The 17,626-nt window shown below is 39.7% G+C and overlaps 1 protein-coding gene across 4 annotated transcripts in view; it reads right to left on the reverse strand.

Moving 5' to 3' along the window:
• Positions 1-9,483: 9,483 nt before the first annotated feature.
• dync2h1 (dynein cytoplasmic 2 heavy chain 1) overlaps positions 9,484-17,626 on the reverse strand; it is a 117,885-nt gene continuing 109,742 nt past the window's right edge. For all 4 annotated transcript variants that reach the window (XM_084949962.1, XM_084949963.1, XM_084949964.1 and 1 more), the window contains 4 exons: positions 13,201-13,310; positions 13,013-13,094; positions 11,776-11,892; positions 9,484-10,145 (listed from right to left, as the gene is read on the reverse strand). In XM_084949962.1, the coding sequence (XP_084806088.1) occupies positions 9,984-10,145; positions 11,776-11,892; positions 13,013-13,094; positions 13,201-13,310 (471 nt within the window). In that variant the 3' untranslated portion in view covers positions 9,484-9,983. The remainder of the gene's footprint in view (positions 10,146-11,775; positions 11,893-13,012; positions 13,095-13,200; positions 13,311-17,626) is intronic.

Raw genomic sequence — 17,626 nt, forward strand, 5'->3', positions numbered from 1 at the left:
CAGAAAACAGCTTTTAGATGGTGTGTGTGGCCTGTGATGGTGGGATCGATCATAGATGGGAAAAACACAGCAAATAGTTTGCCCGAAAGTTCAATATCTGTGATCCGTCGCCTTCAAATGGATTTCTAAACAGTGTCAGATCTTAGAAAAAGAACAACCAAGTCCAGAGAAACAGTTTGCTGGAAAAAAAAAACCATTTAGATGATGTGACTTCACACTCCTCTGAGAGATTATTACACCATTATATACCCTAATGGACTCCATCTCTATTATGCTGGCAACAGCACTTAAGCTAAAAGTTCGCAGCGAGTTTGTTTCATGTGATATACATCAAACACATTCACACTGAAAATGCAGCTTGTGATTAGCATGCCTTTATTTCATATAAATTCTATACAACGCATAAAGAGAATTTATAGCAGGAAGTCATGCTGGCGTCCATTAACTTTTGTTGTTTTGAATAGGTACAAAATAATACCCTGGTGCTAAGTGCTCTTAGCAACAGCCTGGGTCATCTATTGAGTACATGCATTTCATAAAAATGTCTTTACAACCACAATAATTTTGGCCACAATGACCACTACATAGCCCACTGTAGCTGACTTTAGACGGATGCTGGGCAAAGTGCAAAAACCTCCAACCCATATTTTTAAGCTCCTGTGCAAATAGCCGTCAGAACAGAAGATAGTTGGACATTTGCTCTGAAAGCTATTTGGAAAATGAATGTGACTTTTTTCTATTTTGTAAGAGGAACTGGCTCTGGCAACATTTTAAAACACTGATCAAAGGAAACCACAAGATACTTTAAAAAAAATTGATAAAGGATTTTCTGGGTAAGTTAAAGTAATTTATCTTAGCAGGCTTCCTTAGATAAGGCCAAACTAAGCTATGACTTATACGTATATAAGTAAGCTAAGTCTGATATAGAAGCTAAGCTTTTAAAGGACTGTCAAATAGAGCCAATACCTTATAGAAAAAAATTTATTTCTGGAGCAGAACGGCCCTCGAACTATCCTTATTTTAAATTGTTTGGATCACAGTAATATACTGCACAGTGGTGTGGTTGTTACTAGTGTTGCTAACCCAGACCTTCCCAAAGTGTGGGGCCCGCCCCCTAGGTGGTGGGGGTGCGTGGGGGGGGATGAAAAGGGGGGAAAACAAAAACAAAAAGCAACACAAATGCAAAGCAGGAGATGAAGCATCGCTGAATATGTTTCCAAACCAACTTCATTCTAAGCCAAAGACTAGAAAATATGGTGAAGCATATCTTCCCTTTGGTTTCACCTGCACAAGTGCCAAGGTAGGTCTCCCCTGCAGAATTGGTTGCCCCTGCGTCGAGAGCAGCGCTGGGCTCTTCAAATCACGGACAAACAGTATCCCACATTCTTGATTTTTAGTTCACAAACACTTGTTGTAATGACTAACTACTCCTGTCATTTTGGAGATGTTAGCTCTGTATACAGTAAAGTTACAGCGGGATACAAATAATATCAGGCTGATGCTGCCACGATTTGTTCCCCCGGTTCAAATCACGGACAAACAGTATCCCGTGATGCCTCTGCCTTTGTAAATTGAGGGACAGTAACTGCATGCATATGTAAGCGTGTAAAACCTGAAGATAGGCAGATTAACAGTATTTTGTCTCTATCTGCCATTCTGCAATTTATCTCATGTAAACAATAACGTGGCGCACAGCATGACGTGAAAAAAGGCACATACCTTTGACGTTGTGTGAGGAACTCTGTATTCCTCGTCCACAGGTAAACGCAAAAAAGGGCTACGTCCACACGTACCCGGGTATTTTTGAAAACGCAGATTTTTCTATGCGTTTGCACCTTTCGTCCACACGTAAACTGTGTTTTTGGTCACTGAAAACGGAGATTTTTAAAAACTCCGGCCAGGGTGCATATTTTTGAAAACTCCGTTTTTGCATTTACGTGTGGACAAGAAAAACGGAGAAAACGCAGCGTCAAAGGTGTGCGCCTTGTTTGACGTCACACTGTGCGCCACGTTATTGTTTTGGTGAAATGAATTTCTACAATACTGTTACTGTTAATTGTACTCACTGCAGTGTTTAAATGCTTACATATATACATACAGTCACTGTCCCTCCACACATACCACTCGGTTCTGCTTCTATGCCCCATCCTTGTTTATTATTTCCCACCGAGGCTTCTAGACTTCTGATTGGCCAACATTTCTACACGGTTAGGAATATATCGCCACCTGTTGCTCTGGCATGTTCCTAGCAGCGTTTTCCTTCATTTCTGCGTTTATGTGTGGACGGGATTATTTTTTAAAACGAAAACGGAAAATCTCCGTTTTCAAAAATACCCGTGTATGTGTGGACGTAGCCAAGGAGTTTTAAAAAAATCTCCGTTTTCGGTGATTTGAAACGTCGTTTACATGTGGACGAAACAGCTGCGTTTTCAAAAATACCCGTGTAGGTAGCGTAAAAGAGTTAGTAGTTTATTTTATTACTACCTGTAATTTATTGCAGATTACTTGTATTTGCTTAATTGTTTACTAAATGTTTGAGGTGTGAAATAAACCGCAATGGAGCAAAATATGGGTGTGTGTGGTTGGAGGATGTGTTTGTGCGTGTGCGTGCGTGCGTGTGCGCGGGGGGGTGGGGCGAACATTTTTCTTTTAAAACAAAGGGGGGCCTAGCAAAAAAAGTTTGGGAACCACTGTGCTAACCAAAAGGTTTTGTGTTTGAATCATGTTCTGCCTGCACCTGTGTGTAATCTGGCTTCTCACCACAGTGGCTAGGTAAGTAAGAAAGTAAGGTTTATTTTTAAAGAACCTTTTACAAAAAGTGGTCAAAAAGCGTTGTACACAAAATGGAGCAAAACTAAATAAGAAAACATTAAATAACATAAAAACAATTATGATTCAGAACAAATTCAATTAGAAAAAGAAACAACCAAAAAACTCTGCTGTCTCTGTGCTGGCCCTGCTACAGACTGACTACACCCCACCCCACGCCCCAGGACCTCTGGGATAGGCTCCAGCCCCTTAATTGGGTGAATGGATGCATCAGAGTGCATCAGAGTTAAAATGTGCCATAGACACCTTGGGGGTTAGGTTGGGTGAGGGCTGAGCTTCCACTGCCAGAGTTTCTGAAAGTTTTCTGTGCTGCCTAGAAATCAGGATGCAGTCCACAGTGCTGCTTACTGATCACACAGTGATACTTCCCAAAATCAAATCATTTAAGTTTAAATCCCTTGAGTTATTCAAAGAGAGTAAAACGGACCAAAGCGGTGGGCCTCTGAAATTTCCCCCTGTATTAACAGAGGGCAGAAATCATTCATGGGTCTAAACTGCAGTCAGTGTGAGACATCACATTGTTTACACTGAAGCCAAGAGCAGAGTAAATGTTTTTCATGTCATTCTTTTTATTTTTTCACAAGTATTGAGTATTTTCTATGTACATTTTATGACAGAGCAGACTCAAAATGATGATTTTCTTCCTGAACAGTTAATCAATGCTGCTCAGATTATTAATACGAACCACAGAGTGATTGCAGGTCGCAGGACTTCTTTAAGTTACTTGAAGACGTTTCACCTCTCATCCGAGAAGCTTCTTCAGTTCTAAGGTCAAATGGTGGAGAGTCCCAGATATAAACCTAGTGGGAGTATCCCCCCACAGAGGGACAAAAGGACCCCCTGATGATCCTCTAATCGCCTGAGCCAAGGTGTGAAACTGGGTGTGGGTCCCAATCAGCCAGAGTTTCGGGTGTGTTCATTGTGAAACCTGGCCCCACCTTATCATGCGAATTCCTGAGGTCAGATGGCCCAGGATGTGAGTGGGCGTTAAGGCGTCTGGGAAGGGATCTCAAAACTGGATTATAGATGGCAGAGAGTTGGTGTCGTAAACCACCGCCTCTGTTCAAAGATGGTCGCTCACAGTGGACATAGATGGCTTCTTTCACTCCTCTTTCAAACCATCTGTCCTCTCTGTCCAAAATGTGAACATTGGCATCCTCGAAAGAGTGTCCTTTATCCTTAAGATGCAGATGGACTGCTGAGTCTTGTCCTGTGGAGGTGGCTCTTCTGTGTTGTGCCATGCGCTTGTGAAGTGGCTGTTTGGTCTCTCCAATGTAGAGGTCTGGGCATTCCTCGCTGCACTGTACAGCATACACCACATTGTTAAGTCTGTGTTTTGGCGTTTTGTCTTTCGGGTGAACCAGTTTTTGTCTGAGCGTGTTGCTGGGTCTTTCAGACCCAGCAACACAACTGAGACAACTGACAACTGAGAAAGCAATTTTTCCTCATGTTATTTTTTCTAGCATACATGCATATATGTGCACTTCATATGTATAAAAATTAGCAACCTGACTGGTCCGAGTTCAAGTCCACAGCTGTCAGTATTTTTGCATGAGCTGGCTTTTAGTTTTGGCAAGACCTCACATAAAACATCAGAGGACAGTAGTTCATTTATGATTTACAGTTACACAAACTCATACTCACATACTTTACCTTAAAATATCTCATTTTTTAAGCTAGTTTACAACACTAAATTTTAACCCCATCTCCCTTTGAGTGGACATTGTTCAATAGACCTTGTATTAAATTTCTATTCTAGCTCATAATTGAATGGCACAGGTAACAAAGTCTCATACAAAACATGACTAAAAAAAAAAATCTTTTGATCTGAGCCAGTTCAACCAGACAGTAGGTCTCAAATATTGTATCAGAGATTGCATAAGGAACCTAGTTAATACAATAATCTCATTAGTTTGCACAGAGGTCATTAATTCGAGTGAGAAAGGGGCAACGACGTAAGAAGGGAGTGCAAGATTAGAAGTTGTAAAGAAAAAAAACTCAGAAGGTGAGGCAAAAAAAAGGGAAAAGGTGATACCGCAGAGGGGAGAATAAGAGGTGTGAAGGAGGAAAAGATAAGTGCAAATGACAAGAGAACAAAGGAAAGTTGAGACTGAAGGCAGCAGAAGAGGAGAGGAGCGAGGAATAGAAGCGATTCAAAGCAAAAAGAGGGGAATGAAATCCCTCTTATGGGTGTTTGTGCCTCCTGAGAGGGTCACAGATTGAGGAGATGAGTGACCTTGTGGTCATCTGTCAGCCCCTCTGACTCTGCTGGAGGCAGGATATCTCTCCAGGGAAAGGACACACTAAAACACACACACACATGCACACACTTGAACTCACAAACCATCGTACAGTATACCGAGGAGAACATATGAATACTCCCACATTCTCACTCACACGTTTGCACAGGAACAAAACAAAAAGGATGAAATCATTTGGAGCACAACACAAAATACGTGTTGTGAGGCAACTGAAGGGAGACTGCACTCTTTGCAATGAACAAACAAGATCGCTTCATGTCACATCCTGAAGGCTTTCACTGTAAAAAACTGCTGCCGTCAACTTTTCTGTACTAGGCTGTCTCATACCGGGTTCCCAGAGGTTTGTACACAGGCACAGTTTTACATATGTGACACTCACATGAAAGAAAAACATGTTTTTCTATAGATATTTTAAATGTAATATCGTGCACAGGCCAACAGACTGATTTTAAAGGACTTCAGACAGGGACAGGGATATCTGGCAGTAGTTAAAACTGCATCTTGTTCCCTTCATCAGCATGTAATCATGAAAACCATCAGCCTGCGGTCACCACTCAAAATGTATGTAGAAAACTGAACAGTGAACAATTTTCATTACTATTTTATACACATAAAAAACAAATGTAAAAAGGAAAATGTCTCTTTGAAAACGTCTGTTTCATGTTCTGTGCAGTCGCTCCAGAAATCAAATGGCTCTGCACATTATCAAAGGAAATTACATTAGCTACAATACTGAACTTTTTTTCCCTGCTATGATTACACTGTATTTGTTCTCAAGGCACGAGGCCAGAGCTTCTTTTACATATATATATATATATATATATATACATATATATATATATATATACATATACATATACATATATATATATACATATATATATATATATACATATACATATATATATATATCTATATCTATATATATACATATACATATACATATACATATATATATATACATATACATATACATATATATATATATATATACATATACATATATATATATATATATATATATATATATATATATATATACATATACATATACATATATATATATATATATATATATATACATATACATATACATATATATATATATATATATATATACATATACATATATACATATATATATACATATACATATATACATATATATATACATATACATATATACATATATATATATATATATATATATATATATATATATATATATATATATATATATATATATATATATATACATACATATATATATATATACACATACATATATATATATATATATATATATATATATATATATAGGATTTATAAGATATATTTAAGATCACTTAGGCCTTAAACCTTTTCGCAGTGGGTCCCTTGCAATTATTTTAATGGGCTCTGGGGAGCCTATGCTCTGGGGAGCCTTCACCTTGAGGTCGAGGTCACTGAGATTCTAACTGGTCCAAGATGTTTAGCAGATGAATCCATGGTATCAATTTCAAAATCCTAATCGCCTCGTTCTCGAGTTACCACTTCCACAAACTTGACTGCCCACCCCGTCTGCCCGCCCGCCGGCATGGTGACAACACCCCAGTCGGCATGTTTATGCTGAGGGATAAAAAAGGAAGTGTCGAGCTCTCCAGGGCCAAAATAATAAAATACAACCTGACACACTATTTAATAACAAAAACTCAATATCCTTCATAATCAATCAAAAACCACTATCTTTGGCTCCTCAGTCGGTAACACTGGAATTGAACAGATAACGGACAATTAACAGGTAACAACTGGCAGTATTTGTGATGAGGGGTGTGGCAGACCCAGTCTGAAACCAGTGGATCTGACACTATGATAAAATAGTACAAAGCATTAAATATGACAGTATTAAGTGATGTCTTTTCATATCACCAGGAACTTTAATCTTGCATAAAGATACACAGACACTATATGTACAGCTGCAGAGCGTGCATTAAGCAGACATGTCTTGGTACAATATTTTTCAGCTGCTGTTGCCTTCGGGTCAGTCGAACTTGCTCACTGCCAGGTAGATCCCATTTTTCCTCTCTTGCCTCCTTGCCAGTAGTGTTCGCATCTCTCTCCACACCTCCTCCATTTTGCTCTCCTGCAGTGTATTTTCTGCATGTTTCCATCCTGCTTGACTGTGTTGGCTTCTTCCTCTCACTTCCCACCCCTGAAGAAAACTCTCTGTTGAGTTTGGACACACTGAAGCGTTTCTGTTGTTGTTGTTTATTGGGAAAACAGCGCAGTGAGACTTCTGAATCAAATTGTGAAGCCCATGAAGGTTCCAGTCCCGTACTGCTTATTAAAATATGGCAAGTGCCCAATAAGGGAGTGTCCCTAACATTTTAAAATCTGGGAAGGAGATATTTTATCAACCTTGTTTTATGGCGAGCCAACACATGTTGGCCCGGTAAGCATGCTGAATGCCAAAAGTTAAAATACCATTCGACACGCCGTGAAAAGAAGACTAAACGTAGACCAAACCCGACTCCAATCTGAGGAGGCCTGATTGTATATTTTACAGTATAGGAAAACAAATGACAAGGTCCTGTTCATTCCTGTTTATTTCCTCATGTTTATTTGGACGAAAAAGCCCGCCACAAGTGTTAGAGACATTATCAGACAGAAAACAAAATGTTTATGTCTCACATATGCACGGTTTACATAAGCATTATTGTATTGTTGCTTAAACAACACAGAAAATCCCCAAACACTTGTGGACGTCATGGAGGAAGCTCGGGAAGAATGGAGGGCGGGTCAAGACAAAGGCAAAGAAAAGGCCAAGATTTTTTTATTATTATTGAAAAGTGGGAGTTTTTTGAATGCTATGCGTGCACTAAACGTGGCGGTTTAGAAACAGATTACAATGCTTTGCTGAGGTAAATCAGAAATCTGTCTATCGCAGGAATCTGCAGCGTGCCGCGTATACATCATTGCTCTGACGTTTCACCGGATTACTCATGTCGTGTGGGTTTGTGATCAGAACTCCAAGCAAACAACCTGCAAAGGCAGCTGCTGAACACCGTCGCAGCAGGAGTTTTATCACAATAGTTTCTCAAACCTGGAATGCTAATTTGAGATAAAGACAAAACTCTGTAAACACATTACCTTGGAAACAAGCCCTTGGCAAAAGCCTTTTTTTTCTTCCCCCTCTGCTGCAATGCTGATGTTAATTTTCCACTGCTGCCTACAGGATTAGAAGTCATCAAAACACGAGGAAGAGTTGTGAAACAGCGCTCACTGTTTTGAATCCAATTTCAACGATGTCTCATTTTTGAGCAGATAGAAAATAATCAGCCTTTAGATTCCCGTTTTGACTTGTTACAGTGCTATCTAATGAAAACATTAAAGATCTTTATGCTGTTAAGGAAATACAGGACAAACTGGCAGTGTGTCCAGTACCGTAGCAGGTATAAACCTTCCTATAAGCTCCCTGTGTTTCACTCTCTCCCTCCCCTGTTGATTCCCCATAACTCACTCACTACTTGTCCTCACTCCCTCCATCCATCTTTCTCTTTAACCTGTCCTCCCAAACCCTGTCACCTTTGCCACACTCATTTTCCTGTTTCTCTTCAATTTTCTCGCCCAAGTTTTACGGCCCTTTTCTCGCTCTTTCCCGTCCCTGCATCATCACCTCCCTCTCTCCTCCTCTGCCTCCATCCTTCTGTCTGTCTCTCGCTCGCTCTCCCTCTCTGACCCAGAGGGCCATGTTTCGCTGAAATCCAATCCTCTCTCTTTTTAAACCTGCTGTTCCATTTCACTCCCATTTTGTCACACTGCAGTGCACACACAATACCCGCTCCTCCCTAATTTCAACTCTCCTCTCCGTCTCCTCACACACACACACACACAGATGTGATCACACTTTCATACACTCACATTAACAGACATTTGCGCAAAGGCATGAGAAAAATTGAAAAAGTGAGTGGTGGAGGGGGGAAAAAAATCTTAATTAAGCCATCAATCAAGCTTGATGCTTATGATTGGATTCATACACAAGCGCCCATACACACCTTCCAAATCGCACGCCCACACTTGCAGCTCAGCGGCCATCCATCACAGCTTCACTGACTCCGTTCAACCTCAACTCAGAACCAATCACACAGAGGTTAGCGACTAACTTGTGCATGTGTGTGTATTTGCGTTACAGAAAGAGAACTGACACTGAAGTGCATCATGTCTGTAAAGCCCCTTTCAGCAGAGCTGTGGGAGAGGCAGAACACAGTGAACTGAGATCTGTACAGTTCACTGTCAAACAGTTCTGACTACTAATAGTATGTGACGGAGGGTCAGCGCCATTCTGAAACACCACGCACAAACACACACATCTCTTTTAGTACTTTAGCAATGTTATTCTATTGAAGGCAGGAAAGATGGTTTTTATTTTACCTTTATTTTGAATAAATAGGTCCAAAAGTACAGCAGGGAATACAATGCCTATGCAAAAAACATTTTTTAATATGTAATAAACACAATTTTCTTGTGAGACTGGAAGCAGTAAGACTTACTGACAGTTTTAGTGTAGTAGTGTTTCTTGGGATCCAAATAATAATGCATATAGTTTATTAACAGTATCACCGCTGTTTGTCTTTTAGCTTTTTATTCAGTTTTAGTGTCGTAGCACAACCCGAGAAAGCATCAGTTATTCTTTCGTCCTGTTTTCCTTCACTCTGGTCCTTTCCCTTGTACTCTGTTATACAAATGATATGATATGAAGCAAATGCGTTTTAAAAAGTTTGGTCTATGAGCTAATGCGCTTCACTGAAAAATTACCCTGACATATCAGAGTGCTAACAATCCATCTGGTCAGATACTGAGCACAGAAAATCCCTTTTCTCTCTGTGAGTCTCGCCACAACCAGATCCCGTCCTCTTACTGCTGTTTGAGAAAAAGAGCAGCTCCACACTGTATCCACTGGTTGGGGTTTGCTCCACAGGGCAGAGAGATGTGCGTGACCACCTTCACCCTCTCAGAGCTGGTATAGAGAGGCAGACAGATACTCTCCTCTGCTGCAGTGCAGGCAGCAACAGAGTTCTAGGATGAAGTAGAAATTTAGTGTATGAGTGTAAGTATGCACAAATACTGTATAGTCACAGAGTTTCATGCTAAATGATTAAAAATTGACATATCTCACAAACGTGATAACAAATAAATGACAACTTTCTGCCACTGCAATGTAACCGATTAAATAAAACATATAAAACTTCAGTCATTGGTCAGTGAAGACCTGGTAAACTCTGGTCGGTAGGGAAAATGTGAATTCCTAGTTGGCGAGTGGTTGCTGGAACTTGCTGGCTGCCTCTAGGTTAAATCAGTTGCAAAGAGAGATCAAAGCAATCGCATTTCAGTGTAGCCTCTTTGCAACCAATCATACAGCAACTACTCGCCAAACAGTCGAAAGGTCTCAAGACCAGCCTGTAGAGCCCAGTCAACCTCTTAAGTCTGACATCATTAGCCATTTCTTAGCCCAGCAAAGAAGGAGGATGAGGATTAACTTTTTTCCCCTCAATAAAAGTTCATGTGCGGGTCCCCGATAGGCAGAGACAAATACAATCACATGGTAAGAAGAAGACACCAAAAACAGACCCAACTTCAGCAAGAGAAGACCTGAGACGATCCATCCACAACATGAGGTTAGACATTAATATGCTGCTGCATGGTTTGGATGACTCGCTATTAAAAATTCCTAAACCTAAGCTTGACGTCCACACTGAAATTTTAGTCAGAGCGATTCTTTTCTGGAGCACTCCTGGAGTCTGTGGGCTGTAGTTACGTGGAAGGGTTTTAAAAACTGACCATAAAGACATGATGCACGTGAATAGTGCTAATAAAAAGCCAGAGAGGCCGACGTTGACCACTAATTATTTTTAGGGACTGACAGAAGATTTTTAAGACCAATACTGATATTTGGTCTTTTACAAATATGGCAAACAGTCAAATGTTTTTTCCTTTTAGACACATGAAGCTTACACAAATTTCCCTGTTAATATTTGTCACATGTAGTTATTTATGAATTGTTACAAAAATAATTAACAATCCAAGTTAAAAATAAACATGTCTCAATGCCAACACTGAAGCTGTATAGCGCCCTCTGTTGGACAAACTATGCAACATCAACACTGAAAAATGTTCTAACGCAGTTGAAAGACGATCCTCTCGTCTCTTCGTTACTTTTTAAATGAGTATTTATCAGCTGTTACATGTTAGCAAATATCAGCCATATCAGTCAGATATTTGGCTGGGCTCTACCTGTGTGACTGAAGCCTAAACAGCAAAAAACTCACATCTGCACAAATCCCCAGAGCGTCCTCCAGACTTTGTGTAATTTTGATAAAAATTCATATTTCCACCATAACGCAACATCTCAGGTCAAAGAACAAGTACTTCATTAACCGAGTAGTCAACTGACATGAGAGCACCTGGCAACTGTTTAAAAATGATCTAGTCCTTTGTGTCACTTTTCAAATAAAATTGCAAACAATTGCTGCCTAAAATGTAAACAAAAAAAATTCTGTTTTATACAATTTATTAGCTGAAACTGTACATGATTGGGTTTTGAAAGACGACATTGCTGTGGGTTTTGGAAATCTTGAACAAAACATTTAAGATGATTACTGTCAGGTGCTGCACAGTGTGGTTCTCTCTTTTAAGAACACATGCATACCTGTGGAACCCAGGCCATGTAGCACGTTGGGACAGCTGACACGCTGGGAGAATCATGCTGGTTCTCACAAAGATGGACACCATCAAAACTGCAACCCTCCAACTGGAGACCTCCAATCTACAAAGAAAATGCAAATGATAAGATGAACAAGAGAAACAGACACCCGAAAATGGAACAACGGGAAAACAGCTACTCTGTGACTTAAACGCTGAACGCTGGTGGGAGCCCTTCCCAGATTAACTAGCATGCTACATACTACATGAAAGAGACATCAAGTGAAGTCAGTCCAGTGACTCAGGGATTTTCCACAGTAGGACAGACAATAAAGGGAACTCTGGCGTCAAATCAGACACACACATACAAGTACTAAATCACCATAATCTGGGAAAGAAAAACCCAGAGAGTGAGAGCAAGACACAAATCCAGAAAATGTTTTTACATATTGTGTGTGTGTGTGTGTGTGTGTGTGTGTGTGTGTGTGTGTGTGTGTGTAAGAGAGCTCATTGCTTCACAACAATTATATCCTTTCACTTTCTCTGTCAGACGTCTGAGTGTTTTCCCCTTCCCTCCCTGCAGCTGCAGCCTCTTTGTCAGCACCAACACCCTTTCCTTCTCTCTTTGTGTATTTTAACTAAGCGCATGTCAAACTGTGCCAATTTTTATTGGCATGAGAGTAATAGAAGTATTGCCTCAAAGTATTATATTAAAGACAGTCATATCACCCTTAAATCAGAGCATAAAATGAATAACTGATGACTGAGAGGAATGCTGCACAGTTCTGTTTGGTCAGAAAGGACTAGAATTACACAATATATCCAAAACGCACCAGAGACCTGAGCTGGCTGCTGTCAGCAGCGGCCTTGTCCCTAATAAAGGCTTTACTTACACCAGGGGGATCTTTGCTGTGCCCGAGCACATTTCCAAAAGTGCAGTTTGGGTTAGCTGAGTGATCCCCATGTACCAAAATCAGGCATAATTCTGGGTAACGTACCCTTCTTAAAGAGTTGAGTTCTGGCACAATGGCTAATTCTTTGCTTTTCTTTTACCCCCAGTTTCTCCTTTTTCTTCAGTCTTGTAACTCCTGCCTCCTTATCTGCATCTGTATCTATTCTCGCTGTCTTCTCCTCCAATAATTATCACTCAGCCAGTGTACCTTGGTTATAGCACTTGTATTCTTCTGTAGATGGAGGTGAGGATCTGATGTTTGCATGCATGAGCAGTAGATGACTGGCTTTACCTTTACTTGTAGTTTTGCTTGTGCAATTGGACTCCTCCATGACGAAACAAACACCAAACTATCCATAGAACAGGACATGGTCCTTAAAAAAAGCAAAATGAATATACGTATTTTTAACATTGATATATACACTTATTCAATCCCCTATGAAGGTGTCCAGTGTGTGTGTGTGTGTGTGTGTTAGTTACCTGGCAGTTTCCTGTCTCAAAGCATTAAGAAAGGTATCAGGGTGAAATAGCTCAGATAGATCTAGGATGTCTGACAGGAGTGCCTGTCTATTTGCACGTTCCACCCAACTCTGTATGAAAAGAAACACAGAGAAACAGAAACAGAGAGACGTGTAGACGCAAAGATTAATGAGCCAAATACTTTGCAAATTACAAATAAAGACTCAAAGCTAACACATAATGCAGGCATAAAATCTGTTACACAAAGGCGTCACACAGTTTTATGTCACATGGAAATATGACACAGATTTGAATACTAAAAAACGTGTTTACGTTACATGCTTGTGTCGAGCTTCTCATAGAATAAAACATACAGTTAGATCCATGTGCTTTTGGGGTTTTTTTTGTGTGTGTACCAGAGCTTATTCTAGTTTCAGTTAAATAATGACTATGGGCTTAAAGTGTAGCACAGCTTTAATTGGAGGGGTTGAACAAAAAAACCAAACACAAACAAAAAGTGCATAAACCACAGTAGGTGTCTTTATAAACAGAGGCTCAGATGTAATTGGATACATAATTATAAAGCTGTTTTATGGCCAAGTGTGGGCTACATTTTTTCATAAATTAGGTAGGTCAGAGGTCCGGATATAAGCTGAAGAGTGGAAGCTGTTTGGGTTAATCCAAAATATGCTGTCAAAGGAGCACTCACTGCAGGAGGAACAGGACGTCCTCAGGCTACATACACTAAACAAATCCAACAGAGAGGTAGCAGGGACTTTAGGAGTGGTCAGATCAAGAATTGAGTGCATTTGGGACACACCGGTGAGCACCGCAACATAAAAAGGTTTAGACATCCACTGAAGATAACAGTGCCAGATGACCACAGGGTCCTTTCCTATGAAAAAAACCCTTTAGAACATTCAGCCGAGTGGAAGGACAGTCTCCAGGAGGGGACATATCATTATCCAGGTCTACCATAAAGAGAAGCATATTCATTACAAGATGCAAACCAGTCACCAGCCTCAAAAACAGAAAGAACATATTAGACTTCTCCATAAACATCCAAGACAAAAGCCAGCGAGTTCAGCTTAGCTACACCACATCACGGTAACACAGCGTAGGACTTTGTTCATTTAAAAACTGCATTTTATATTTGTTTGGGTCATCGTTCTCTAAAATTAAAGCTTGTTGTGATGATCTGAAACAGGTGAATGTGACAAATATGAAAAAAATAAACAAAATGAAAGAAAACGAAGAAATCAGGAAGAGGGCAAATAGTTGTTTTCATGGCAATGCACAGATGGATCCAAAACATACTGTAAAAGCAATCCATCAGGTTTTGAAAAGTAAATTAGCGGAATATTCTGCAGAGTTAATCACCTGGTCTGAGTCGATCAACAACAACTGAATGGAGCAGCAGTAATGGCCAAAAACACACACACACAGCAGGAAAACCATTATTTGGGGAGGGCCACGAGTGCCACACTTCAGGGGATCATTTAAAGAAAAGGATTTTTACAAAGTATTTATTAATATGTTGATTTGTCCAATTACATATTGAACCTCTAAAAACACCGAACTGTTCAGAAAAACATTTCAGCTAATATTTGTATTCAAACCTTTAAATAAAAGGTGAAAGGTTGAGATTCAAACTCATATTCATCATGTAACTGTAACTTGACCACATTTTGGTGAACAGCTAAAATAATAAATAATGTCACAGTCCAAAAACACATGGACCCAGCATGTATCTTTCAGTGGAATGGTTCCTAAATTGGACAGAGTACTTTTTGTCTCAGTTATTGTGTATTTGTAAAGTGAAGCCAAAGGGTTACAAAGGGAGAGAATAAAATGCACAGCCTAATGTGGCTAATAGACTATTTAATGCATCACCTTTTTATCACCGCATCAACAAGCTGATAAAACTGGAACACCAATTATGCACTAATGGGAACATAATACACATACAGACGCACGCCCACAAACCTCGCAAAGCCCAACGCCATTTTATGAGCGCGTGGACAGGGTTAGTGGTGTACATTTACTGAAGCACTATTCTGAGGTACAGTTTTAATGTACTTGATTAAGGTATTTCTATGTAATGCCATTTCTATTTCTATCCTTCTCTTTTAAGTAATGAGTATGTGTTTCAGCACTTTGTAAGACAGTAATTAAATACAAAACAACGTGCAGTGCTGCTTTTCCCAAACTATATCTGTACAAGGTCTGCGCATGAGACCAAAAACCATGCAGAATATTTTCTACAGCAATTTCTTAACTGTATTTATAATCAAGTATTAAGATTTGCCACGCCAACTTTAAAAATAATCCTGGAAACACTCCCAGATTCTTGGGTTTTGTGCAAAAACAGTAAAATAAAATAAATGCTTAACCCAGACAAACAGTGATGTTAAACATAATTCTTTGTGTAACTCTGCACAGATGGACTTGGAGCTTTGTTAGCCCCGTCCAATATGTTGATGCAGTCTGCTATATTCAGCAACATCTGCTTTGATTAGATGTCGGCCATCTATTGTGTCACAACAAAAAGGGATAAAAAAAATTATTAAATTGTGTGGCAAGCAAAAATACTTTACTTTAGTACTGGTAAATGTTGCAGAGCACAACTGATTTCACTGTGCTTTTAAACTTTATAAATACAAAAGATTATTTAAGCCCGATTGGCTTCAGTTCTAAGATTTAATGTCAACTGAAGAAAAATGCTGACAAATGGAGGCAGAATGAGCAAACATTTTATCTCTCCAATAGAGATCCAATCTCTTTTATTAATAGATTCACTTTTACCACAGAATCAGTCTGCACTGGCTTTAGAGATAAACTGAGATGAGCTTTATGTCAAGAAGAAATGTGCATAAATCCTAGCTTCACATACACACAAGTACACACTTGCAACCGGGTGCATGTGGGCACACATAATCAAAGCGAGGCATGCACCAAGAAAGATTTGGGTGCATTAATAATAAAGCGAACCGAGTTGTGCTGATGTTGCTCATGCTATTTGTGCGTATATACTGTATGTGTGCAAGCATTTGAGAGCTGTCAAGGTCGTCCTGTTCGTCTGGGTGCACTGCTGTGCTGTTGGCTTTTTATTCTTCAGCAGCTCCACACAGCTGCAGCTCTGGAAGAGTCCGCCTTTATTGCGCTGATTAGCTAATAGAATACAGACATGCTGCAAACAGAGATATCACTCAGTGCTGATGGGCAAAAACAGACAGCTAAGGACAGCGCAGCCCCTAGACAGACACATACTAAGACAGATGGAGTGTAGGTAGACAGGGAGGCTAGAAGACAGGGCAAAAAAAAGAGAAAAAACAAAAATCGAGTATCAGGCAGACATACAAACAGATGGGTAGACAGGCAGGCCAGCAGACAGACAGAGGCAGGGAGGCTCGCCCACGCAGATAATGAAATGCATCCACACAGAAATTATTTCTGAACGTGAGGGTGTATGTGTGCATTCTAGTCTGCCAGAACATATTGAAGTACAGTCAGACACAGTTGAGCGGAGATAGAGAGGAATTTCCGCCAGAACCCTTATTTCCTGGCACCAACCTAAGGCTGACACTTCCCAGAACCTCCTGCTTTTATAGAATAATCCCCTTTTATTTATGTACCCCTATTGAAAACAACAAGAAATTTTCTGGCAGCGTTTTAATAAACACATTGCCTAGACCACCCTGTATGTCATAACGTAAAGTACCGCAAATTCAGCTTAAAGGCCTCTTGTTGTTTTGAGATCCATTTATAAAAAGTGGAATTCCACTTCATATTTTATGATCTCTGAAATGCGAGGTTCTCTTTAAATCCTTTGGAATTAAAATTTTTAGAAAAGAAATCTGTTAATATTCATCACTGCTGAATGACAAAGCTCTGGGTAGGATAAATGCATGATGAATTTAAATGGATCCCTCAAAGGCTGATTAGAAAACTCTTATACTTCTTAAGTCTCCTTCCGTCGAGAGCAGCACTACAGAGGATTCTCAAGGCCATCTCAATTTTTAACTTAGGCCATCAGAAAATACCATGTTTTGTTGAGGACAAAGGTGCTCTTATAGTAGTGGGCTCTTGTGAATTTCAGCCCTTGAAGAAATAATTAAAACTAAATGATAACAACTGTTACACACTACGGTGCAAAGACTTTTTCTTTTGCTTCTACGGAGCCACAATTTCTTTTCATTTTTCAAAGTGATCTCAAGCAATAGTTCTTTACATTTTTTTGAAGGTCTTTCAGTGTTTTTCTTTGGGCATTGGCTGCTTTAACGCTCAGTTTCACTCCAGTCCTTGTGCCTGACCATTTTCAGGGAAATGTTTGGGTTTCTTTTTGGTTGTCAAGCCACTTAAACACTGACCTATTATTCATTCATGTGTAGAAAATTACACCTAACGTTAAGAGATAAACCTGTGCAAAGAACCAACACATTATTTA

The sequence above is a fragment of the Perissodus microlepis genome, chromosome 14 (assembly GCF_051167445.1).
Source record: "Perissodus microlepis isolate ML-2025 ecotype Zambia chromosome 14, ASM5116744v1, whole genome shotgun sequence".
Classification (NCBI taxonomy): Eukaryota; Metazoa; Chordata; class Actinopteri; order Cichliformes; family Cichlidae; genus Perissodus; species Perissodus microlepis.